The following is a 25,264-nucleotide window of genomic DNA, read 5'->3' as shown; positions in this document are numbered from 1 at the left end:
GATGTTGGCCATGCAAACACAAATTTGGCCTCTCTCTTGCTGGCTGTTGCACAGTATGTTGTCCCATTGTGAGCCATAGAGATACATCAAAAATAAAAATCCAAGTCATATGAGTATTATAATCAATGTAAGGAGCACCCTTAGCAGGACATGTATGCTGCGCTCATCCACTACAATCCATTATTTTCAGTTCTGAACTACCAGATCTGTGCAATTTACTCCTCTGTGTGTGCCCGGTCACAGGTGGAACTGGAGGCCTTGACAAAGAACAGGTTGACACTGACAAAGTGAAGGAGGATTAAATGTGTCAAACAAAGGTGATTAATTGTATAAGTAATTACCAGAACTTGGCAGTGCAATATTGTGTAATTGAGTAACACGACAAAGCTGTGTACTCCCTAATAATAAGTACGAAACAACATTGTATATTCTGTTTGTACTGCAGTAAGGTAAAGGACAGTTTTCAATAGTCAAATAACCCTACAGCTGGGTACACATTATACGATATATTGTACAATATAACGTTCCGATGGCAATCGGAACAATATATTGTGTGGATCATATAGTACGCTTATTGACGTGCACGTTGGCCGTTCATTGCATCGTCCCTTCTGCTGCGATGCACAACAGATGGGAAGATGCAATGACTGACGCCATGCTGCTAGATGCAGCATGGAACGATATATCGAGCAGTCGTACACAGGTGAGCTGAATAAAATCCAAAGGTAGACTGAAGTAATAAGATATTATCATGCATCCAGCTACATCATTCCGGGAGTGGGCAGCCAGGTTTCTTTGGCGGGGGGGGGGAGCATTGCGCAGCATAAGGGGCATGGCGGTGATGTAGCGATGGGTGCGGGGGAGGGGCTTGACCACGCGAGTACATCATTGGGGCCCGCACCCTCTTCACAATGCCGAGATTAATGGCATTGTGAATAAGGGGATGGGACCACGATGATGACATTCAGGGCGAATCGCGTCATCGACCCCTCCCGCTGCGAGTAGTATGTGGAGATGGCCTGGAAATGTAACTACTTTCCTGGGCGATCGGGAGTGCCACACTTTTTACAGGAACCTCCCGCCTGTCCTAGGAGAGTAGGCACGTATGATATTATGTTTGTGATTTATATCTACAAAATGATCTACCAGATGTAGTAGATAAGGACCCGGCACTGGCAATCATGAAATACTACCTTGTTGTCTAGCTTTTAATATTTAAGATACTTACAGTTATAAACAAAATGTATAGATGTCACGTCTGTCTCAAGTGGAGAAGCCGTTTTGCTGGAGACATTTACAAAAACAAGCACAAATGTCAACAAACACGACCGTCCACTTCTAAGTTTGACAACACCCAACATAAGTATTATGGGTGTTGTTATAGTGTCACAGGTCTCTCTGCTGAATCTATTTCCCTTTTCTGCCTACCATACAGCTTACGTCACACTTCCTAGGGCCTCTGTATTCTTTCATCAGAACTGCAGTGGCACACCCACTTATATCATGTTCTGCAATTGAATATACAGTAGAACGTAACTTGACTAGTAGATGCTCCTGCATGGAAAATAATCGGCATATTTGCCCATAGTTTGAGAGCCGCTATCGCCATAGGGCACACTTACACCAGCCTATACTTGATTCAAAATAGCCTGCAATTCCGTCTCCACACTCACTTTGAATTTAGCCTAATGATAATGCCCCATTATGCCTACACAGTCACAATTGGAGGTGAGAGCGAAACGCATCAAACTCTGCATCCCCCGTACTTTTGCATGCTTGGCTCTGGAGCATGCATTGGATACCTCCTGTAAATATAATATATAAGGCATAGTTGCCAGGGCTTTCAAGTCTTCACCAGTGATGCCTTGCTGTGGCAGGTGCATTGGGTATCCCGATCTTGGCAAATTAAAAACAATTATGGAATTAACAGGAAAATGGCAATAAGAGTGTAAAATAATAGAAATTGCTCTGTACAGTCAGTCGGTCAATGTTGTAAATATTGGATATTACCTTTAAAACCTTGGACTATCCCCGAATATTCGGGACAGTTGGCACCTACACTATAGCTTGTGTGAGGTCACTGTAGATAAATTAATCTTTACACCTCTCCCTCATATTGCCAATATCCCCAGGTTTGAAAGTCCCAGAGTGATCAGATAATTTGCACTTGGACTTTCCAACATTATTATGTTGGGTGTATAAAGAGGTGGTGGTGTCAATTGTCTGCTGGCCAACAGAGGGAGACAAAGTCACTGTAGCTTCTGCTGACATTGAGACATTTTATTATTATAGGATAGTATTAGGCAAGAACAGGTGACTCTTGCCTATTGCACTTAAAAATCATTTTTACATCAACTCTGACTAAAGTGATATTACGAAATGGCCTCTTTAGAGTTAGTTGCTTTTGACTATTTAGAGTTATTGTTAGTCCACAGCACACAAAAGCAGAAGCACCACTGCAAATCCATGACCAAATCCAAATGTTGTGCCACAATAAGCATAGCACACAATTCAAGCCTATAAAATTAGAGGTAAGAGAGCGGAAAGCATCGAAGGCAAACTGTTTGCACAAAATATCATCTTGGTCTTTCCAGTTACCTTCCGAGCTAGGACTAGGAGTGGATACAGGAAACTTGTAGGTGGGAGTATAAGGATTGAATTCTGCAGCAGAGAAAAGCAGCACAGAAAAGCACTGGACGTTCAGCATATCCACATGTATCCGCGTCATAATTTTCACATTTAATTATGTAGACCTCCACTTATCGTCTGAGGGTAAATGAAAGCTCCCAGCATGCTCTCTGCTAACAGCGATCTGAGTACACTGGAAGTTGAAGTTCCATACATGTTGTCTACGTCTGCTCTAATATGTTTAAGCTGACTGCTTTCTTAATAGTGTTAGGGCCATAACACTTAATAAAATATTATTAATATGTTAGCAAAGATAAAGCATTATATCTATATCCCATTTGAGCAAAGAGAGTAAAACAGGGCAGTTGGCTACAGGATAAAAACACATGTGCACTTCTCACGCCAATACATGATTACCTGCAGTCTTAGGCTGGGCATCAGGCAGCTCAGGAAATATGTATGTTGGGGTATAAGGGTTTTCAACGGGAGATTCTAATAAGATGCAGCAAAAATCGAAAATAACAGAAAATGGAAAGTTTTACAGAGAAAGTATATAAACACGTAAAGGTGCATATTACTTACTACACAATAATGCAATTGTTCCACTACAGAGCACTTGGGATGGTGAATCACTGAGTACCGGGAAAGAGGGGATTTCTGTAATCCTGGCATTTAGATCACAACCACTTATTATACTAACCGGAACAATGACAAGAGTTAGATAAAGCTGCTTATCTACCATTGTATTTTTTGGGGGACCCATTGGATTGGAAGAACGCTATAGTAATAAAAGCCTGTGTGTTATAATTCAATAATTTAACATAGTGAACTCCAGCCAAAGTAAGTGTTATGTTTTGTATGTATCAGGGTTTTGCAAATTCACATTGGGACCCGTAGGGTTAGCTAGGTCACCAGGAGAATGGATGCAGCTTGGGGCCTTAATTATGCTTCTTCTCATAAGGACTCAAAACAGGAACCCGGAACAAGGGACTCAGAATTGGAACTAGTTACAGGACACTCAGAACTGGAACCAGCTACAAGACACTAAGGACTGGTGTAGGTGCGAAGTGCAGACAGCCCTGGTGGTGAATAAGGACTGGATAAGGACTGTGGGCCTGATTCAAAGCTGTACGCTAATGCTACCACTGCTGCAGAGATGTACATAGCGGCTGCGCGCAAAAAATATGCCAATGTCGCAGCTGCCGGGATTTGTATTGAGATGCCCACCGGGGTCTTTGCAAATTTAAATGACCGTTTACAAAGATGCAGCATATGCTGCAGATAAGGCAATTATCGGAGTTCTGAGCTACCCTATGATTACACAGAATGGCCATCCGAATTGAGACACAGGAGCTTTTACTACGTACAGGACCACACTGGCAGGCTGAGACATGCCCCGAAAACAGTGGCAACATTGCTGCATTTGAGGCCTCACCTACCGCTGGCACCCACACACAGTCCCTGCCTGTCAATCACTTTGTGAACAAATCCTCACTGTAAGCGACAACATAAGAGAACTTCATCCCCATATGCTGGTTGGTAAACATGGTCCTCAGAGACGTGACATCGCCAGATTGGGTAATAGGGGTTCAGACCCCGATGTGTGACAGTATGGAGTTTCTCTTTAAGTGGATGGTACAGATCTATCCTCACAGACTGAGCACATTTACGCCATAGAGCGCGAGATGTCTGGCACGACTGAGACACAAGATGAGCCGCTCACAGTGGACCAGGGATGCAAGGTTGCGACTTTAACCGCAGTAAAATTGGTATAACATACATACAAGGATAAAGATGTAGCACAACGGAACTTAGCGGCTGCTTGAATGCAGACTCAGTCACACACAGATGTACAAATAATACAAGCCCCAGTGGTGAGTGTACCCTCACCAGGAGCGTAGAGAGCCCTGCCAGGCCCAGAGGGGGCGTGGCCGAATCATGGGAGGCAAATAAGATTAATAATTTGTGCCAAAAATTACACGAGTTTAGTGGGAGCTAGCGTACCATGAATGGCTTTTTGGCATGACTTGAGCCACTGTGTAAAAAGAGAGATACAGCTGTACATTACAGACTTCATCACGGATAATTAACCATATGTGAACTAAATAAATGGGGGCAATGACAAACAGGTGAAGTTGTTGATTACATTAGAGTAGTAACAAGAAAGCCAAAGGCCAAAATGGATAGAGGAAGCTGTAAGCTAGGAGACATGCCACCTACCACACAGCTTGTACATTTTATCTGTGCCTGGTTGGTTCCTATGGCGGACTTGGTAACTCTAGCAATGCCATTCTGCCCCACTGCACTGTGTGGAAACTGATCTACAGATTTGGTAAAAGACATGCAGCTAAAAAGAAATGTTATAATAAAGCAGTAATAGTGAGTCAGCGTCCAGAGCACAATGAGGACAGGGGTCTCTCTCCCCCCCCTTCAACACACAATACACACTTTCCGAAATGTTTGCAGATTTTAGTGTCAGTCACAGTACAAATATTGCATCTGAGTGTCGAGGGCAACAGTACTGACTAGATTGTCTGAAACGCAGCTCCTCTGATTTGCCTGTGTGGACCTGAGACGTCGCTGTGTATATTAGAGAGGTGAGTTGCACTATGTGATATTGCAACTATATTTATATGTATATTCTCTCTATCTATATTTTTAAGCATATAAATGTATTATATATAATTAATTTATCTATAGATATATAGAAAGAATGTTTGTATATAGAATTTACATGTATAAATAAAATAATAAAAAACACATATTAAAAAACTATATAGTTACCACTAGGGGGCACCAAAATACAGTGGTATGCATTATTATAGAGGAAATAAGACGTGGGATAGACCCTTTACAGTATTTGCAGATATCTATCAATTTCCAAATGTGTCCTCATACACCTAACATCTATACGCCATACTGTATGAGACGCCCGGTGCAACCGAGACGCTCAGAGGTGTACTGTAGCATCCTAAGTTACAGATGATCCTGGCATGAGATAAAGGCGCGGTGCTGCATCATAGCACTCTGTATACAGATTCAGACACAGTTATACAAATGTTGCAAATCTAATTGATCAGTGTAATCTAGCAAAGTCGTTTTGTCGCTTCCAGTTATTTATTTGAAGGAGACGCACATTTTGAGGGAGAAAGACAACTCAGTGGGACAGAGTCGCCCGGGACCTGATGTGCCGAGTGGGGCTGTAGGGTGCAACTGATGCTACAGTGTATGATGACACAGCTGTATTCATCTATGTATGTGTGTGTATTATATATATATACATACACAATATATATATACACACACATAAACAATACATATATATATATATATATATATATATACACACACAGACAATAAACTGTGTTTGAGCACAAGGCCTGTGGTAATAAATGGTTACTAGATGCTCGAGCAGAACGTGGAGTAGGCAGACCTGGGGGTCTATTTACTAAGCAGAGTTAGGAGACAGAGTGAAAAGAAAGTGATAAGGTACCAGCCAATCAGCTCCCAACTGTCATTTTTCAAACACAGCCTGTGAGATGACAGTTGGGAGCTGATTGGCTGGTACCTTATCACTTTTCACTCTGTCTCCTAACACTGCTTAGTAAATAGAGCCCTAGATCAGTACTGCAGACAGGCATCAGTGCATGAAATTTATCTGGATCAGAGACCAGATAAGATGGCCTCTTAGCAAACAGTGTGCTGCACATTATCTGGTATGGGCTACAGAAGCAGAAGGCCTGTCCGTATGCTATTGTTGTCTGCTGCAAACAAGGGGAAACGCCTCCAGTTTGCTCAGGAACACAGTAATTGGACAGTGTATTATTGGAAACAGGTCATGTTATCTGACCAATCATGTTTTCAATTACACCAGGATATGGAGACAACAGCCCAAAAACATGGATCCTTCTTGTATCGTCACCACTCTTCAGACTGGCAGAGACAAGGTTATGGAACGGGACCTGTTTTCATGGGAGTGTCTGGGCCCTGTGATTGGACAGTTAGGAAAATGCATATCTAGAAGAATTCAAGCCGTATAAAGGACAAAAGGTGGCCCAACAAAGTACTAAACAGTGTGTGTCTGTGTGTGATAAAATGTAGATTTTGAATAGTTGAAGGTTATTACAGTATATTACAATAAATAAGTAAAATAAAAACAATGCTTCTAAAGATTATGTGGCGTGTGCTCATCTTTGTACCCGTGGCTCGTGTGAATTACGATATCACGCTGACGTGGCAGTCTGTGACATCTGCGCACACACTTATCACTGGGTGGTATTTAATTGCACACAAATTAAGACTTCAAATTAATTATGTCAGACTTCTGCAGCGAAAAAAAACAACTGTGATTTATTAAGATTAGAGAACATTCTCTCATTTAATGGCTTGGTGCCTGCAGACTGTAAACAGTTTAACATCAACCCGACAATATTAAAAGACAATTAGATTGGTAATGACTGAAATAATTAGCCTGGGCAGTAATGTGTAGAGATTGATTACTGATGACGGCGGACAGCTATATAAAACAAGTTGCATATATGAACTTCACTTTATATATAGGTGTGTTTCACATCACAAACTTCCTGCCTCAGTTTATCACTAGTCTTTGCTGGTGGGAGATCCTGCTCCTTCCACTTTATAGCTCTCAGGGGTAAATTTACTAAGCAGAGCTTATCAAAGCAGCCGCTTCTTAGATGGTTTCAGACACTGAATTTAAAGGGGCAATAATATTAAATAACAAAACAGGAGTGCTTGGTATTTAATATTATTGCCCCTTTAGGGGCAGCTACCAAAACAGCAAATAATTGACTACTCTAAAAAGTGCTGTATATTAAATTGACCTCTCAGTTTGTGGCTTCACGCTGCCTCCGTTGCCCTCTTCATTACTTGACACTGCCCTTGTCACATGCAGCCCTGTCCTCACTGACATAATCATGCGAGTGCACTGGTCACTGTCTTACACAAGATCACCACACTCATCTTTAAAAATAAATCCATAAATACACTAGATACTCTGGGCCTGATTCAGACCCGCTCGCGGGCGGGTCGATGTTGGCCCAGTGCGCATGCGCACGACGGAGCCGGCTCCATCGTGCGCATGGGCGAGACCCGGATAGCGATGGGCAAGCCGTCGCTCCGGGTCTCGTACCAAAGGGAGTGTGTTGTCGATGTTGAGTGACAGCACGCCCACTTTGGTGGGCATACCGACGGCGTGGTTGGCCAGACGGAGGCGTTCCCATGGGAATGCCTACCGTCTGGGGCTGGCCCCACTAACATCACAAGTGATGTCAGTGGGAGTGCTTGCGGCTCTGGTAGAGCCAAAAGCACTCAGGGCTTGCGGCAACGAGACCCTACCACAAGGGTCTCGTCGCAAACCCGATGGTCGCGATGGTCTTGACCATCGCGACCATCTTCCTGGCCACTCGCTATAGCTGTGGGTGGTCACCCACAGCTATGCGAGCGGCCAGGAGGCCGTTCTAAAAAAACAGAGGGCCGGCCCTGATTCAGAGCGAGCGCTCTGTCAGAGCGTCCGGCTCTTAATTAGGGCCTCTGTCCCATGCCTAAAATGGTCTAGGAAAGTCCAGTGAGTTTCATTTACTGTAATCTGAACATTTGGAATCCTCTGGTGCGTCTTCTACATTATGCCCCTCTTGTCATTCATCTTTTTATAATGCTTATGTCATATTTGTTTCATGTATTTTCCCGATTGGTGTTATAGCAACAGTATAGCTAATATACAACTAAACCAACCTTTATGTAACGCACATCGTCAGCAGTGAATTTTACGTATGTTTATATATATAGTCGATAAGTAATACAATAGTTACTATTCCCTAATTCAAGAGTCATACAAAAACTAACAATATATCACGTTTACGATTTGTTGGGGATTTTTTTTGTTTTCCTTTGCCAGTAGCCTCTTAATAATGCCAATGAGATTCTACACAATTGAGAAGGAATTGGTATGAAATACCAGCGGCCACATGGCCGGCGGTTCGATTCCCGGCAGCCCGACATCAGCAGAGATCCCGGCAGCGGAAGCCCGACAGCGCTGGAAATCCTGATCGTGGATAGGTATGTATTGTCTAACCTAACCTAACCCCCCTAACCCGAACCCTCCTTAGGGGTGCCTAACCCTAACCTCCCCCCAAGTGTCTAACCCTAATCCCCCCTCTAAGTGCCTAACCCTAACCACCCCCTTCCCCGATGCCTAACCCTAAGTCCCCCCCGGGGTGCCTAACCCTAACCCTCACTCCCCCTAGCCTAACCCTAACCCCCCCGGGAGCCCTAAACCTAACCCTCCCCCCCGCGGCTGTCCGCTCGCGGAGCCCGGCATCACTACGATCGGGATGCCTGTCGCCGGTCTCCCGGCGTCGGGGAAATGCCGGGCGTCTACATCTAGACGCCCAGCATTTCACCCTTGCCGGGATATGACAGTCGGGAAGCCGGCTGCCCGTATTTAGGCAGTCGGCTTCCCGATTGCATACCATTGAGAATAATGAGGAAGGTTAAACAGACATTCTGTTAGCGTAAAGATAATAAAAGTAGTGGCATGGTACCCTGAAAATGAAGTAGCAATTCTAAAAGACAAACATTGCTGGGGTAAACTTGAAAAAAAAAATCTACTGTACATTCTCAGCCATAAGCTTGGTTACATTTCTAAAAACATCACTAACAACATAGAGACTAAGGGCTGTATCAAGGGCCGTGCGATTGGGGTCACCACCCAGGCCACAAGGCAGAGGGGCTGCCCCAACGGTAATGGGGTGCATGGGGGTCACCACGCTGCTTTGAGAAGCGCCGGGTGCCTCTTTAGGTCACTCCCAACGTTAAAGCTTACAGACTTTTTTTTTAATGTCACGTGCGCTGTGGGTGTGATGGAATAAGACAAGGATTATAGGAACCAATTGCTTTTAAAATAGAACTGCAATTCAGGCAATGGGATGAAATCTGTATTGTTTTCACCATGTTATTAAATAAGCTCTAATGTGTTGTAAATGATGGGGCTCATTAAGAGATTAAGGAATTGGTGCGCTAAGAATGTATGTTAGACAAGATGTGTATCTATGTCCATATGGTGGAGATGAATGCATCACGACTGTGCATAGCACAAAAACAGTAGCATGTGTGCTGTACTTCTGACAGGGCCGTAACTAGGGTAGTGCGACCTGTGCCACCGCACAGGGCACCGCAGGGCAAGGGGGCTCTATTTGAGCTTTTACATTTTCTGTTTATAATCATTCTCACTTGTAGCTTCCTCTTATTTTATCCCCAGCATCCCAATCTTTTCCATGGCCCTTCCCCTTGAGGCCATGCCCCTTTTTCGGGTGCGACTTGTCCCCATTTGAAAAATAGGGGGGCGCCAATCCTCTTTCTGGCACAGGGCACCAAAAAGCCTAGTTACGGCTCTGACTACTGTCATGTGTACAAGGCAGCATATTTATGTCCTATGACAGCACACAGAGATGTGGTTGGACTGTGGGCCTGATTCAGAGATGGATGCTAATGCGATCGCAGCTGCGATTTCATACGCAACGCAGCAGCGAAAATATACTAGTGTTAGCAAAGATCACCCGAGCCTAAAGACGCCCAACTGCTGCCTTCTTTCATGCGTGCAACGACGCAGACCTGCGTAAATATCGGCAACATCGACGCACATCGGTGGCCAGCTTACCCTTGCGGCAGGTCTGACCTGCCGCAGCCATGGACGCATGCACTCGCAGTGGCTAATTTATGCATGCCCATGTAACGGCGTTTAAACGGACAGACACGCCTGCGTTTTTCTAACAACTCCCCTTTACCACCCCAAACACTGACAACCTGTCAATCACTTTGTGATGGGATCCTCTGTGCGTCCGGAATCACAATGCAATCGCTGCGCATGCGCAGCTTATAATCGCTCGATCTGCGTGAAAATGGTATTAGCGTCCATCTCTGAATCAGGACCAGTGTTAGTAACACTACAATATACACAATAATAATGTAATGCAGTTTCATATACAGATATACTGACACTTATTCAGAAATAGGAAAGTCACTATTCCACTATAAAATGTAACCAAAAACAAATCAAGTGAAATGAAAATTTTATACAAACATCTGTTGTTTCCTGCATTACTAATAAAATGGCAATCGTATTTTCCGGCAGGGGTGCATGCGCTGTACGGAAATCTGTATCTTAAATAAAATATAAAAAGCTAATGTATGTATGTATATATGTATAGATTCAAACAACTTTCTTCTGTACGCATAGAGAAAGTGTAAGAGGGAGGTCAGAGCACTAGATGGTGAGGTTCTTAATGTTAACTACTTTCTGCAGGGAGAGAACAAGGGATAACACAATGCAATAGGGAAAATCACCAGTACTAGGCATTACCTCTATTCAGGCGGTGGATCTGCTTGAACATAGTTTTGTACCAATCCTTTGATCTTTCTGTGTTCTTCAAAAGAAAGACAGCGGATTATCCACATTGGTGCAGAAATGATGTAATCAAAGAACAAATACAGGTTTATTTATATAAACAGTAAAAGCTACTAATAACAAACAGTGACAAATGTAAATACAAACGGTTCAGGAGCTCGTCAGAAAGGAAAACATAGGAGACAAAGTTGTGATTGCAGGGGGAGTGATATTACTGATTGACTTGTGCTGTTTAAATATGAAACTGTGTTATTTTTGTAATTGAAGCCACTACTGACTGACTTCGGGCTGGTGAATTACTGGTGTTGAGAACATACCAGTCAGACTGCATATCAAGCTCAATTGCCATAACAGTAAACAGTTTCCAAAGATACTGTATGTACAAACATCCACTGATAAACAAAGTCACAGGTGCCTTACCCGCAGCGGTATGCCTACTTCGTCCATTGCCAAATCCCCCGGGTAGTGTGGCGAGAAGACCTCTCTTCTGTTATCTAGTACTGCTTTGTGCACTGGGGGATTATCCACGCTTCTCCTCTCCTGGACAGTCGTCACTGGTCCGGCTCTCTCACTGGCATAGCCGTCTAGCACAGGATCTGGAATTTAACACAAAGTCATCTCATGATCCAGCTGGCACGGTATGTTCTCAAATGGGACAGAAAGCCTATGCTACATAATGGTCACACTGGAAATGAACGACAATACATTCTAGAAATGTTACCATGAGCTGACTATAGTACTGAGCACCCGGTTTGTAGAGTAAAATGCTGTCTTTCCACGTCAAAGGTGTGAAGAAGACTGCACATGTGTTATTTACATGTTACTTCTTTATAATATGCCAGTGTTTCTAAAGAATATTAAAGTGATGAGCACAGGAAAGTACCATTATACTAAATTCTTTTCAGGAGTTTATACTGTACATGTATCACTATCACTTGTCTTCACTCAGACCCAGAGATCTATTTACCACCAGCATAATATCAGGCCTGAAGGAGGTAGCAGGATGTTTTATTCATGTGGAATGTCGGTGAAATGTGTAGTAGTTATAAGAACGCTACAGACCTCATTACACTGAGAACTAATCATGTTCTAGTGACAGCAGCAATTATAAATCAGATTTATTCCAGGCATCTGCACTTCTCATTCCACTCATTTAGTCCTATACAGAAAGCTCCTATCAAGGAGTGGGGGGAGTGGGTGGGGGGGGGGGGGGCAGGCGTCAGTATAAAACATTATGAATAAATGATTTGTGGGTTTTAGTAAGACTAACGGAATCACCCACATGGCTGCGACATTTTCTGCAGTGCCCTATATTTTATTTGTAGCACTATGCAAAATTGTTATTCAATATGGTGAGAATATTAGTATATCTGATACAAGAGGGAGACTTCTATCTGTAAATTACCTTTCTATGGTAGCAACTTCAGTTGTTTTTTTTATTTTCTATCTGGATACAGCCACAGCGCTATGTGGTTATATGATTTAGCATTCATTAACCCTATTTGTCAAATTATCTACTGTATAGTGGCAGCATTTTTCTGTATGTAAAAATAAGATGGGCAAAAAAAAAAATAGAATTTAAAGCTGTGTCCTAGTAATCTGTGGCCAGAACAGCAAACATTCAGCGGCTTTTCGCTCCAAATTGAATAGGTCCCAGAGGGCCCTATTCAATCTGGAGCAAAAAGTCTGTTGCTGGAGTTTTCGCCGTCCTCGGAGGTTTTGCCATCGATAACTTATCACGCTCGTCCCTGCGTATCCCCGTATTCAATTGCAAATTGGAGAAAACGGGACCTGGCGAAAACGAAATCAGCGAAAAGTCCTGTAATTTTTGGGGAAATTAGTCTGACACCCCCCTAAAGATGCTGTGACATAGGGGTTCACTATGGGTACCCCCGAATAGCCCTGCAGAAGGTATTTGGGGTCTTTGAATGGTCTCAAATAGGAGCTATTTAGCGTCTCTGGGATAGTGGTGAAGAATAGTATTTAGCAACTTTAGAAAAAAAAAAAAAAATTAGTCCCATCAAATTTGGGGTACATGAAAATGGGTGCAAGCATATTTAAAAATCGCTAAAGTAAAGCATTAAAAAGCACCAAAAACGCACCCTCGGCAAGCATCTGCAATCAAAAAAACACCTCCCCCATACTTGCAGACCCCCCAATGGATATTTTGCTAGTTTTTGAATTTGTATCCCCACTTTGAATTTTTTCACCCACATTTTCAAAGTGCTTTTTGGGGTGTTCTTTGTTTTTTTAAGCATTTTTTTTACACATTTTGCATCAAGGGGGGTGTACAAAGGGTACAGAATGGTTTCCACACCTCTGCACCCCAAAACCCAGAGAACAGCTTTTCGCTCCAAATTGAATACGGCCCTTTCCCAAAATGCCCACTTTTGTGTGAAACACCAGTCATTTTAGCACATGACTCATCCCCTTGCACACCTCCCAATGTTCTCAATTTTTGCAGGACGGTGCAGAGTTTTGGCAAAAAGTGGATGTTTCTGGGTGGACCAGGACAGGGTCCGGGTGGATCAGGACAGGGTCTGGGTGGATCAGGACATGGGAGCCAATTTTTCCAAAAATGGTGTTTTCAAATATTGGGAGGTATGCCCTGAAGGTCTGCACTATGATTCTGCATATATTGTTAATTTTATTATTTATACATTTATGGGTGTCCTTTAAACTTCATTGGGAAAAGCAGATTAGAAGGGTGTTCAGTGATTATTAAAATGTCCAGTAAACGGAAGCACAAGCAAAAAACAAGCATAGGTGCCATCAGTGTCCTACCTGGCAAGCTACTAAGCCGTTTTTGCTGCTCTGTGGTAAAAAGAAGAGGCAGAAAAATGTGTAAGACAAGTGAGCCGTCCCATCATGCATTGCAAATACAAGCTATGTGCAGTAATAATATCAGAGACTCAACTGGTGACCAATGCGAGAAGGAAGCTGTGCAGAACACATCAGAATGAATTAGAAGGCTAAAGAGCAGAACAGAGTGAGTCAGCCAGTGACAAGATAGACAGACAGATATGAGATAGATAGATATGAGATAGGTAGATATGAGATAGATATGAGATAGGTAGATATGAGATAGATTATAGATAGATAGATAGATATATATGAGATAGATAGATAGATAGATAGATATATGAGATAGGTAGATATGAGATAGATAGATATGAGATAGATAGATATGAGGTAGATATGCTATAGGTAGATATGAGATAGATTATAGATAGATAGATATGAGATAGGTGGATATGAGATAGATAGATAGATAGATAGATATATGAGATAGGTAGATATGAGATAGATAGATAGATAGATAGATATGAGATAGGTAGATATGAGGTAGATATGAGATAGATAGATTATAGATAGATAGATAGATAGATAGATAGATAGATAGATAGATAGATAGATAGATAGATAGATAGATATGAGATAGGTGGATATGAGATAGATAGATAGATAGATAGATAGATAGATAGATAGATAGATAGATAGATAGATAGAGGCACATTAAGTTGACAAACAGCAAGAAAGACAAGTGGCAATCAGTGGACATTGAAAAAAAACAAGCCAACAATACTGTATATTAGGTTTAGCAGTGGCTGACATACTATTACAAACATAGGCCCTCATTCAGAGCCGTACGCTCTGAGCAGAGCGCACGCTCTGAATGAGGGCCGGGCTCCATGAAAATGGAGCGTCCTCCTGGACGCTCGTATAGCTGTGGGTCACCACCCACAGGCTATACGAGCGTGCATTGTGATGGTCGCGATGGTCGAGACCATCGCGACCATCGAATTTGCGAGCCGGAGCCTGCGGTTGAGTTTCTCAACCGCAAGCTCCGGAGTGATTTTGGCTCTATCAGAGCCAAAATCACTCCCACTGACATCACTAGTGATGTCAGTGGGCCGGCTTCTGACGGGAGGCGTTCCCGTGGGAACGCCCCTGTCAGGGAGGCACGCCCCCGGCACGCCCACCAAAGGGGGCGTGCTGTCAATCAACATTGACAGCACGCCCCCTTTGATCAGACACAACGAGCGAAGGACTTTCCTTCGCTCGTCGCGTCTGGCGCATGCGCACGACGGAGCTCCCTCCGTCGTGCGCATGCTCAGTCCATAACATCGACCCACTTGCGAGCGGACAGTCGCTCGCGAGTGGGTCTGAATCAGGCCCATAGGCCCTCATTCAGAGCCGTACGCTCTGAGCAGAGCGCACGCTCTGAATGAGGGCCGGGCTCCATGAAAATGGAGCGTCCTCCTGGGCGCTCGTATAGCTGTGGGTCACCACCCACAGGCTATACGAGCGTGCATTGTGATGGCCGCGATGGTCGTGACCATCGAAATTGCGTGCCGGAGCCTGCGGTTGAGGTTTTCAACCGCAAGCTCCGGAGTGATTTTGGCTCTATCAGAGCCAAAATCACTCCCACTGACATCACTAGTGATGTCAGTGGGCCGGCTTTTGACGGGAGGCGTTCCCGTGGGAACGCCCCCGGCAGGGAGGCACGCCCCCGGCACGCCCACCAAAGGGGGCGTGCTGTCAATCAACATTGACAGCACGCCCCCTTTGATCGGACACAACGAGCGAAGGACTTTCCTTCGCTCGTCGCGTCTGGCGCATGCGCACGACGGAGCTCCCTCCGTCGTGCGCATGCTCAGTCCATAACATCGACCCACTTGCGAGCGGACAGTCGCTCGCGAGTGGGTCTGAATCAGGCCCATAGGCCCTCATTCAGAGCCGTACGCTCTGAATGAGGGCCGGGCTCCATGAAAATGGAGCGTCCTCCTGGACGCTCGTATAGCTGTGGGTCACCACCCACAGGCTATACGAGCATGCATTGTGATGGCCGCGATGGTCGTGACCATCGCGACCATCGAGATTGCGTGCCGGAGCCCGCGGTTGAGGTTTTCAACCGCAAGCTCCGCAGTGATTTTGGCTCTATCAGAGCCAAAATCACTCCCACCGACATCACTAGTGATGTCAGTGGGCCGGCTTTTGACGGGAGGCGTTCCCGTGGGAACGCCCCCGTCAGGGAGGCACGCCCCCGGTACGCCCACCAAAGGGGGCGTGCTGTCAATCAACATTGACAGCACGCCCCCTTTGATCGGACACAACGAGCGAAGGACTTTCCTTCGCTCGTCGCGTCTGGCGCATGCGCACGACGGAGCTCCCTCCGTCGTGCGCATGCTCAGTCCATAACATCGACCCACTTGCGAGCGGACAGCCGCTCGCGAGTGGGTCTGAATCAGGCCCATAATTGGTAAATGACATGTGGCAACGATTAAATCGAGAATAAATGGAGGGTTTGGTTCCCCTTCTTCTGCATTCTCTGAATGGATGACACATTACACAGATTTGGACATTCAGGTTGGACAACCAAACAGTACAGTGTATCTGGCTGCCAAGCACTCCGCTGCCCTTGCTGGCCAGCCACTGATCTCACTTAAGGTGCCCATCCACTAGCCGTTTACACTGTATGATTGCACGATTACGACATCGTAATCGTGCAATCGCTCAGTAATCGGCCGCAAATCGTGCACAAATCGTGCATCTAAATGTCGGAAACGACCAGTGAGGCGTGCTCTCGCTGGTTGTTTCCGACATCAATCATCGGCTGAACATGCAGTCCAATCTGCCTATAATGACAGATTGGCTTTGTTCGGGGATGATTGATGTGCCTACACTGAACGATCAATCGTTCAGTGTAGGCACTGCACCCCCTAGGGGAACGACGATACAATTACGATGTCATAATCGTACCGTCTTTCCCTGATCTACTAGTGGATGGGCACCTTTAGGCACCACCAGAGGTCATCGGCCAATGAGATTAACCATCCTAAGAGATCGATTCAGCTGAATCTGGATTGGATTTTGTTCTATCAGAACGAGGCCCACATACAATGGGATGGTGGGCCAGTTGGGTTAAAAATTACAAAAATTGGCAAACCAAGTCTGCATGTGGGTGGGTATGGAAATAGCAAAGAGTTAAACTGTAACTCACAATGTAATGAATCTGTAATATTATGGGAACAATGAACATTGTAATACAATCAGAATGAGAGTCACATGCTGGTCCACCTCAGTCACACACTGGTTCAGTAATACAGAGAAACTCATATGTAGCCAGAATTCTGTGTATACAAATATGCGCATAGTACGCCTTAATAAAATAATGTGCACATTTATGGCGATATACAAGTTACTTTATTCCACATCAGCCAGTGCCAAATCCCAAGGATGCATTGACAGATGTGGGAATGTTTATCCATTAGCTAATGCATATCATTTACAATGTACATTTTATCTAAAAATATGTGTTTATGACTGTGTGCGAGGACTCCTAGATACTGTAGTACTCAATGATTAATCTGCTGTTTATAATAGGGACATTTTATTTGGGAACTGTGACATTCCACAGGCCCATGCGTTGTGTGTGGGCAGTAAGAGGTCAGATAACAATAACATGTATAAGGAAAAGCAATTACAGACTATGTTATATAATGCAACTAGGTCCTTGAAGTGCGAGAACCTAACTGGAAATAGGGCTTTGTAGGCTTTATTATAAATGTAATATTTATATGTCATATTTGTCAGCAGACACAGCGGCCTACTATTCCCTAGAATCTGCACTGACTGACCAAAAGCAAGATGTGGCTATTATACAAGGAAATCAAATGATCACACATACGTGTCAGTGGCACATGACTGAAGAGAGCATCAAACAGCCAAACAGTCACCAAGTTAACCTTACCTCGATTATGCTGCAATAGCACTATGGTAGGATTCACTGTGGTAGTTGATGGGTACACTGAAGGCTTGCTTATTGGTGAAAATGAGGGAGGTTTGTCATAGCTCAAACTGGGCGCAGGAACTCCGTCTGCCACAGGCTCCTGGAAACAAAGTACACTGCATTTATTCACACTTGTAACTGACAAACTCACTAACAACTCTGACATGAGAAAGCTGCTAACATTTACTGCTCTGAAATCATCTGCAAACCAATACCACTCTATTCACACACAGTGGTATATTTACTCCGTTAGAACATCTACCCAGTTTGTGAGAAGAGTGACAGGATCTCTTTAACAGTAACTAGTCAGACATGCAAAACACATGCAGTATCAAATGAACTTGGAACCCTTCCATGGGTTTCATTGGGACGAACAGGAAAATAAGCTTTGCATCGTCACTCTAGACAGAGACAACTTGACGCCTGCAGAGTCTTTGAAACTATGCAAAACAGGTGTGTTATCGCCCGGAGAGACGAAGATGGCATTACACGCATTGCGCAATTTGTTTATTTACAGTTCCATATAACGGTTCAAAGTCACACACATACCGTTATATGGTTTGGAAGAATGAACAACAATATGCATAGATACAGGCACAGCATTTTCTGAGGCAAAATTAAAATCCAATCATTAGAATACATGCAATAATGGGAGATAAATAGAGAGGGTTAATCATGCTTTTCTGGTAGAAGGCAGGAATTGACCTGTTGGTGTTTAGTAGGCTAGTAGGGAAGTCTTATGTTGTGAGTATATAGTGAGGGTATCAGCAGCTTACTGTAAGGTGTAAGGTGGCTCCACTGTTATCAAGTTCCGAGACTCTGTGTGAGTCCTCTGTTACCGGGGGAACCAGTGAAGGAGTTGGAGAGCAAGGCGGTAGATTGTTTGGTATAGAGAAATCGGGAGAGCTGGGATTATGGTTTGCTCCCTTTTGCAGATGAGGGGGAATAAAATCATCAAGTGTCGGAAAAGCCAAGTTAGAGGTGACAAGTTCTGGGGATGCTGAGAGTTTGCCAGCGGGCACGAGAGGTGGCGGCGGAGTGCTGGAAGTGCCTTCTTGCTCTCTTTCAACTTTAACCTGGATGAGTGGGATTACTATAACCTCAGGCTGAGCTGTGATTGCAGTGCCATCCTGTGGGAAATAAGGTGTTGTTACGCAGGACGGAAACTTATACACATAAAGTGTGCAGACGTCACGTGACATGACATGCCGTCACATGTCAGATAAAACCATGCGGCAGAGGCTAGAAGAGAGATTGCACAACTGTGGTACATCAAGCAACACAATAATTCATACTATGAAGAGCAAAATCATCACTAAAAAAGAATTAAAAGAAGTCACTACAACAATTCTTACTGTCCTAAAAACATTGCTCATACTCCTGACCTTGCTGCAAGAGTGAATAAAGTTAATGGTAATTTGAAAAGAAGATATAAAAAGATATTTGGTTACAAGCAATATAAGTAAATGATTGTGCTATATAATAAGAGTATTAGTTACATACATACAAAGACAATAAGAGGACGGTATTAGAGCAGAGGATAATGGAAGGTACAGTAAAATATATGAAAACAAGTACCATGCCACGGAATCTCTGTACCCTTGGGGAGCGTTTTGCCTTTGATGTAAAGTGGGGCTCCTTTGCAGTCATGTTGAGATGGCCAGCAGGATGCTGTGTGTCTGGCTCTCTGCGTCCCATATCTTGATGTAAAGGACACTGATTCCAAAAAGTATCTGTTTCACCGTAGCTAATAGAATCTTTACTTGGGACAGGGTCTGAGAATGGCCTGGGAGGGATGGGAGGTGGGGATTTTCCGGTGTCTATTATCGAAGAAACAATGTCCGTGGCTGGTGATTTAGTTACATCAGCTCCCAATTCAGCAACCTCTGTTTTATCATGTGCAACGCTGGTGGGATTTTCAGATGCAGCTGAGCCAGTGTTGTTAGATAAACAAGCTACATATAGACTGCTGACCTTTTTATCGGCTTTGGGCTCATGACTCAAATTCATTCCAGCAGCACGGCTATCCGCGCTTCTGCACTGACTGGGCTGGTGGTCTGGTGACGTGTTTGACAGCAGAGACCTGCCATCAGCATGCTGTACTTCAGAGTGGATGAGTGAGGCAGGGACATCACTGTGATCCACACAGAGTTCGTCTTGGTTAGCAGTGGGAATACAAATTGTAGTGAGTGACGTGCTAGTGGCATGCGGGGTATAAGGCTTGGGAGCACTCAGGTAAAGACCATCCAGGATGGGCACTGGTTTTAAGTAAGACAGCTTAGTGTTAGTGTGCGGGCGCCATGCAAAGCTCTCCTCTTTGGGAAGAGGAGGGATTGGGGGAGGGGGAGATTTCTACATGGTTTATGAATGCACAATGTAAAACAAAAAGAGAAATAAGAAATGGTCAGAAGATAAGAATCACAAGGGAAGTGGAAATCTCAAACTTTAAATGCAGAAATGGATTTGTCAACTAACTATATACATGCTGCCTCACAGGCGGGTGTAGTGCAATGATGTGCTGTATGTCATGTGTAATAATGACAGGCGGGTGTAGTGCAATGATGTGCTGTATATCATGTGTAATAATGACATGCGGGTGTAGTGCAATGATGTGCTGTATGTCATGTGTAATAATGACAGCTGGGTGCACTGCAATGACGTGCTGTATATCATGTGCAATAATGGCAGGCTGGTGTAGTGAAATGATGTGCTGTATATCATGTGCAATAATGACAGATGGGTGTAGGGCAATGATGTGCTGTATATCATGTGCAATAATGACAGGCGGGTGTAGTGCAATGATGTGCTGTATGTCACGTGCAATAATGACGGGGTGTAGTGCAATGATGTGCTGTATGTCATGTGCAATAATGACAGGCGGGTGTAGTGCAATGATGTGTTGTATGTCATGTGCAATAATGACAGGCGGGTGTAGTGCAATGATGTGCTGTATGTCATGTGCAATAATGACAGGCGGGTGTAGTGCAATGATGTGCTGTATGTCATGTGCACTAATGACAGGCAGGTGTAGTGAAATGATGTGCTGTATGTCATGTGTAATAATGACAGGCGGGTGTAGTGCAATGATGTGCTGTATGTCATGTGCAATAATGACAGGCGGGTGTAGTGAAATGATGTGCTGTATGTCATGTGCAATAATGACAGGCGGGTGTAGTGCAATGATGTGCTGTATGTCATGTGCAATAATGACAGGCGGGTGTAGTGCAATGATGTGCTGTATATCATGTGCAATAATGACAGCCGGGTTTAGGGCAATGATGTGCTGTATATCATGTGCAATAATGACAGGCGGGTGTAGTGCAATTATGTGCTGTATGTCGTGCACTAATGACAGGCAGGTGTAGTGCAATGATGTGCTGTATATTATGTGCACTAATGACAGGAGGGTGTAGTGCAATGATGTGCTGTATATCATGTGCAATAATGACAGGCTGGTGTATTGCAATGATGTGCTGTATGTCATGTGTAATAATGACAGGGGGTGTAGTGCAATGATGTGCTGTATGTCATGTGTAATAATGACAGGGGGGTGCAGTGCAATGATGTGCTGTATATTATGTGCACTAATGACATGCGGGTGTAGTGCAATGATGTGCTGTATGTCATGTGTAATAATGACAGGCGGGTGTAGTGCAATGATGTGCTGTATGTCATGTGCAATAATGACAGGCGGGTGTAGTGAAATGATGTGCTGTATGTCATGTGCAATAATGACAGGGGGGTGCAGTGCAATGATGTGCTGTATATTATATGCACTAATGACATGCGGGTGTAGTGCAATGATGTGCTGTATGTCATGTGTAATAATGACAGGCGGGTGTAGTGCAATGATGTGCTGTATATCATGTGTAATAATGACATGCGGGTGTAGTGCAATGATGTGCTGTATGTCATGTGTAATAATGACAGCTGGGTGCACTGCAATGACGTGCTGTATATCATGTGCAATAATGGCAGGCTGGTGTAGTGAAATGATGTGCTGTATATCATGTGCAATAATGACAGATGGGTGTAGGGCAATGATGTGCTTTATATCATGTGCAATAATGACAGGCGGGTGTAGTGCAATGATGTGCTGTATGTCATGTGCAATAATGACAGGGGGTGTAGTGCAATGATGTGCTGTATGTCATGTGCAATAATGACAGGCGGGTGTAGTGCAATGATGTGTTGTATGTCATGTGCAATAATGACAGGCGGGTGTAGTGCAATGATGTGCTGTATGTCATGTGCAATAATGACAGGCGGGTGTAGTGCAATGATGTGCTGTATGTCATGTGCACTAATGACAGGCAGGTGTAGTGAAATGATGTGCTGTATGTCATGTGTAATAATGACAGGCGGGTGTAGTGCAATGATGTGCTGTATGTCATGTGCAATAATGACAGGCGGGTGTAGTGAAATGATGTGCTGTATGTCATGTGCAATAATGACAGGCGGGTGTAGTGCAATGATGTGCTGTATGTCATGTGCAATAATGACAGGCGGGTGTAGTGCAATGATGTGCTGTATATCATGTGCAATAATGACAGCCGGGTTTAGGGCAATGATGTGCTGTATATCATGTGCAATAATGACAGGCGGGTGTAGTGCAATTATGTGCTGTATGTCGTGCACTAATGACAGGCAGGTGTAGTGCAATGATGTGCTGTATATTATGTGCACTAATGACAGGAGGGTGTAGTGCAATGATGTGCTGTATATCATGTGCAATAATGACAGGCTGGTGTATTGCAATGATGTGCTGTATGTCATGTGTAATAATGACAGGGGGTGTAGTGCAATGATGTGCTGTATGTCATGTGTAATAATGACAGGGGGGTGCAGTACAATGATGTGCTGTATATTATGTGCACTAATGACATGCGGGTGTAGTGCAATGATGTGCTGTATGTCATGTGTAATAATGACAGGCGGGTGTAGTGCAATGATGTGCTGTATGTCATGTGCAATAATGACAGGCGGGTGTAGTGAAATGATGTGCTGTATGTCATGTGCAATAATGACAGGGGGGTGCAGTGCAATGATGTGCTGTATATTATATGCACTAATGACATGCGGGTGTAGTGCAATGATGTGCTGTATGTCATGTGTAATAATGACAGGCGGGTGTATTGCAATGATGTGCTGTATATCATGTGCAATAATGACAGGCTGGTGTAGTGCAATGATGTGCTGTATGTCATGTGTAATAATGACAGCTGGGTGTAATGCAATGACGTGCTGTATATCATGTGCAATAATGGCAGGCTGGTGTAGTGAAATGATGTGCTGTATATCATGTGCAATAATGACAGATGGGTGTATTGTAATGTTGTGCTGTATATCATGTGCAATAATGACAAGCTGGTGTAGTGCAATGATGTGCTGTATATCATGTGTAATAATGATAAGCTGGTGTAGTGCAATGATGTGCTGTATATCATGTGCAATAATGACAGCCGGGTGTAGGGCAATGATGTGCTGTATATCATGTGCAATAATGACAGGCGGGTGTAGTGCAATGATGTGCTGTATGTCATGTGCAATAATGACAGGGGGTGTAGTGCAATGATGTGCTGTATGTCATGTGCAATAATGACAGGCGGGTGTAGTGCAATGATGTGCTGTATGTCATGTGCAATAATGACAGGGGGTGTAGTGCAATGATGTGTTGTATGTCATGTGCAATAATGACAGGCGGGTGTAGTGCAATGATGTGCTGTATGTCATGTGCAATAATGACAGGCGGGTGTAGGGCAATGATGTGCTGTATGTCATGTGCACTAATGACAGGCAGGTGTAGTGAAATGATGTGCTGTATGTCATGTGTAATAATGACAGGCGGGTGTAGTGCAATGATGTGCTGTATGTCATGTGCAATAATGACAGGCGGGTGTAGTGAAATGATGTGCTGTATGTCATGTGCAATAATGACAGGCGGGTGTAGTGCAATGATGTGCTGTATGTCATGTGCAATAATGACAGGCGGGTGTAGTGAAATGATGTGCTGTATGTCATGTGTAATAATGACAGGCAGGTGTAGTGAAATTATGTGCTGTATGTCGTGAAATAATGACAGGCGGGTGTAGTGCAATGATGTGCTGTATGTCATGTGTTATTATAAAACAAATTATAGACGATGGAAGCTACTTATAGCATAGTTAATTTACAATTACCAACATTGCTTACATATTTCAATCTACAAAAGCTGCAGTTTGCTAACTGAATCTGTATCTTCTACTTTATACAGATTTGTCCAGTGTTGGATCCTAACAGCAAAATTTACTAAGTGGCGGTTTGACGGCGGTTTTTATTCTATTCTAAACCCCGGCGGTATGGTGGCGGGTTCTATTCTGTTCTAAACCCCGGGTGTTTGGTGACGGTTTTGCAGCGGTTTCTATAAGATAGCCCTGTTCTATTCTAGAATGTGTTTTGACTGTGGTTTGGCGGCGGTTTTGCTATCTGCAGATTTACTAAGGCCAAAACCGCTGCAAAACTGCCATCAAAACACTTTCTAGAATATAACAGGGCTGTCATTTGGAAACCGCTGCAAAACCGCCACCAAACCCCCGGGGTTTAGAATAGAATAGAACCCACCGCCAAACCGCTGCTTAGTAAATTTTGCCCTTAGAACTTATCAACAAAGAAAAAAACTAAAAGTCCTTTGCAAAATAGGGAAATAATTCTGTAATCTAAATCCACCACCCCCAGGAGAGCTCTGAAATAAACCACATGTCTGGGTTCCTTGATAGTAGCCAGCAGATTGGAACTTTTGAAGGACGGGTTTGGTGATTGCCACTGCTTTGGTGTTATTATATGGCAAAGTTAATTGTATTATTATATTTTTTCTTTAATTCATTATTTAAATGTATGTCCTTATACTGTATGTGCTGTAAAAGCAGTTTTGTTGCATTGTATTCTAGTTCCATTACTAATGAGCTCTCTTAATTTAGTGAACAACATATACATTTCCTAATTATATTGATGTAGTATGTTGCATAACATAACAAAAAGGTTATGTGAATCCAGATTTACATCTGTATTGGAGAAAGCTGATAAGCCAGATAACAGCGGCACCTAGAACAAGAGTATATTTTTTCTGGCTAAAGATGGATCCTAGTCTCTTTTTTTTTGTTTAAGCTGCAAATATCTTCATATCTAACTACTGGATGATGTGTGTACCCAGCGATGCGGCGGGCCCGATGGGGGTGCCGGCATCGGCAAGTGCATACACACTTGCCGATGCCGGCAACAACGAATGACGGCAGGGGGGGCAGGGCCATGCTGCATTCGGCAGCATGGCATCGCTAACGATACCCCCAGATTGGACTGCATGTACAGACGACTGGGGATATCGTTAACGACCTGTGGGCGCGCACATCGTTCTTCGGTAAGTGCATACACACTGGATGATTTGA

At 43.8% G+C, this 25,264-nt stretch overlaps 1 protein-coding gene across 19 annotated transcripts in view; it reads right to left on the bottom strand.

Moving 5' to 3' along the window:
• SORBS1 (sorbin and SH3 domain containing 1) overlaps positions 1-25,264 on the bottom strand; it is a 434,665-nt gene that overhangs the window by 97,855 nt on the left and 311,546 nt on the right. For 14 of the 19 annotated variants that reach the window (XM_088475931.1, XM_088475933.1, XM_088475925.1 and 11 more), the window contains 7 exons: positions 18,620-18,973; positions 17,805-17,943; positions 13,835-13,864; positions 11,471-11,646; positions 11,006-11,069; positions 3,046-3,120; positions 2,599-2,661 (listed from right to left, as the gene is read on the bottom strand). In XM_088475931.1, the coding sequence (XP_088332057.1) occupies positions 2,599-2,661; positions 3,046-3,120; positions 11,006-11,069; positions 11,471-11,646; positions 13,835-13,864; positions 17,805-17,943; positions 18,620-18,973 (901 nt within the window). Of the gene's footprint in view, positions 1-2,598; positions 2,662-3,045; positions 3,121-11,005; positions 11,070-11,470; positions 11,647-13,834; positions 13,865-17,804; positions 17,944-18,619; positions 18,974-19,421; positions 20,196-25,264 lie in introns of all 19 variants that reach the window. The other 5 variants (XM_088475919.1, XM_088476003.1, XM_088475999.1 and 2 more) reach the window with 4 other exon arrangements.

The sequence above is a fragment of the Taudactylus pleione genome, unplaced genomic scaffold, assembly GCF_031769625.1.
Source record: "Taudactylus pleione unplaced genomic scaffold, aTauple2 ptg000016l, whole genome shotgun sequence".
Classification (NCBI taxonomy): Eukaryota; Metazoa; Chordata; class Amphibia; order Anura; family Myobatrachidae; genus Taudactylus; species Taudactylus pleione.
The sequence above is the reverse complement of the archived record's forward strand: the minus strand, read 5'-3'. Positions and strand labels throughout refer to the sequence as shown.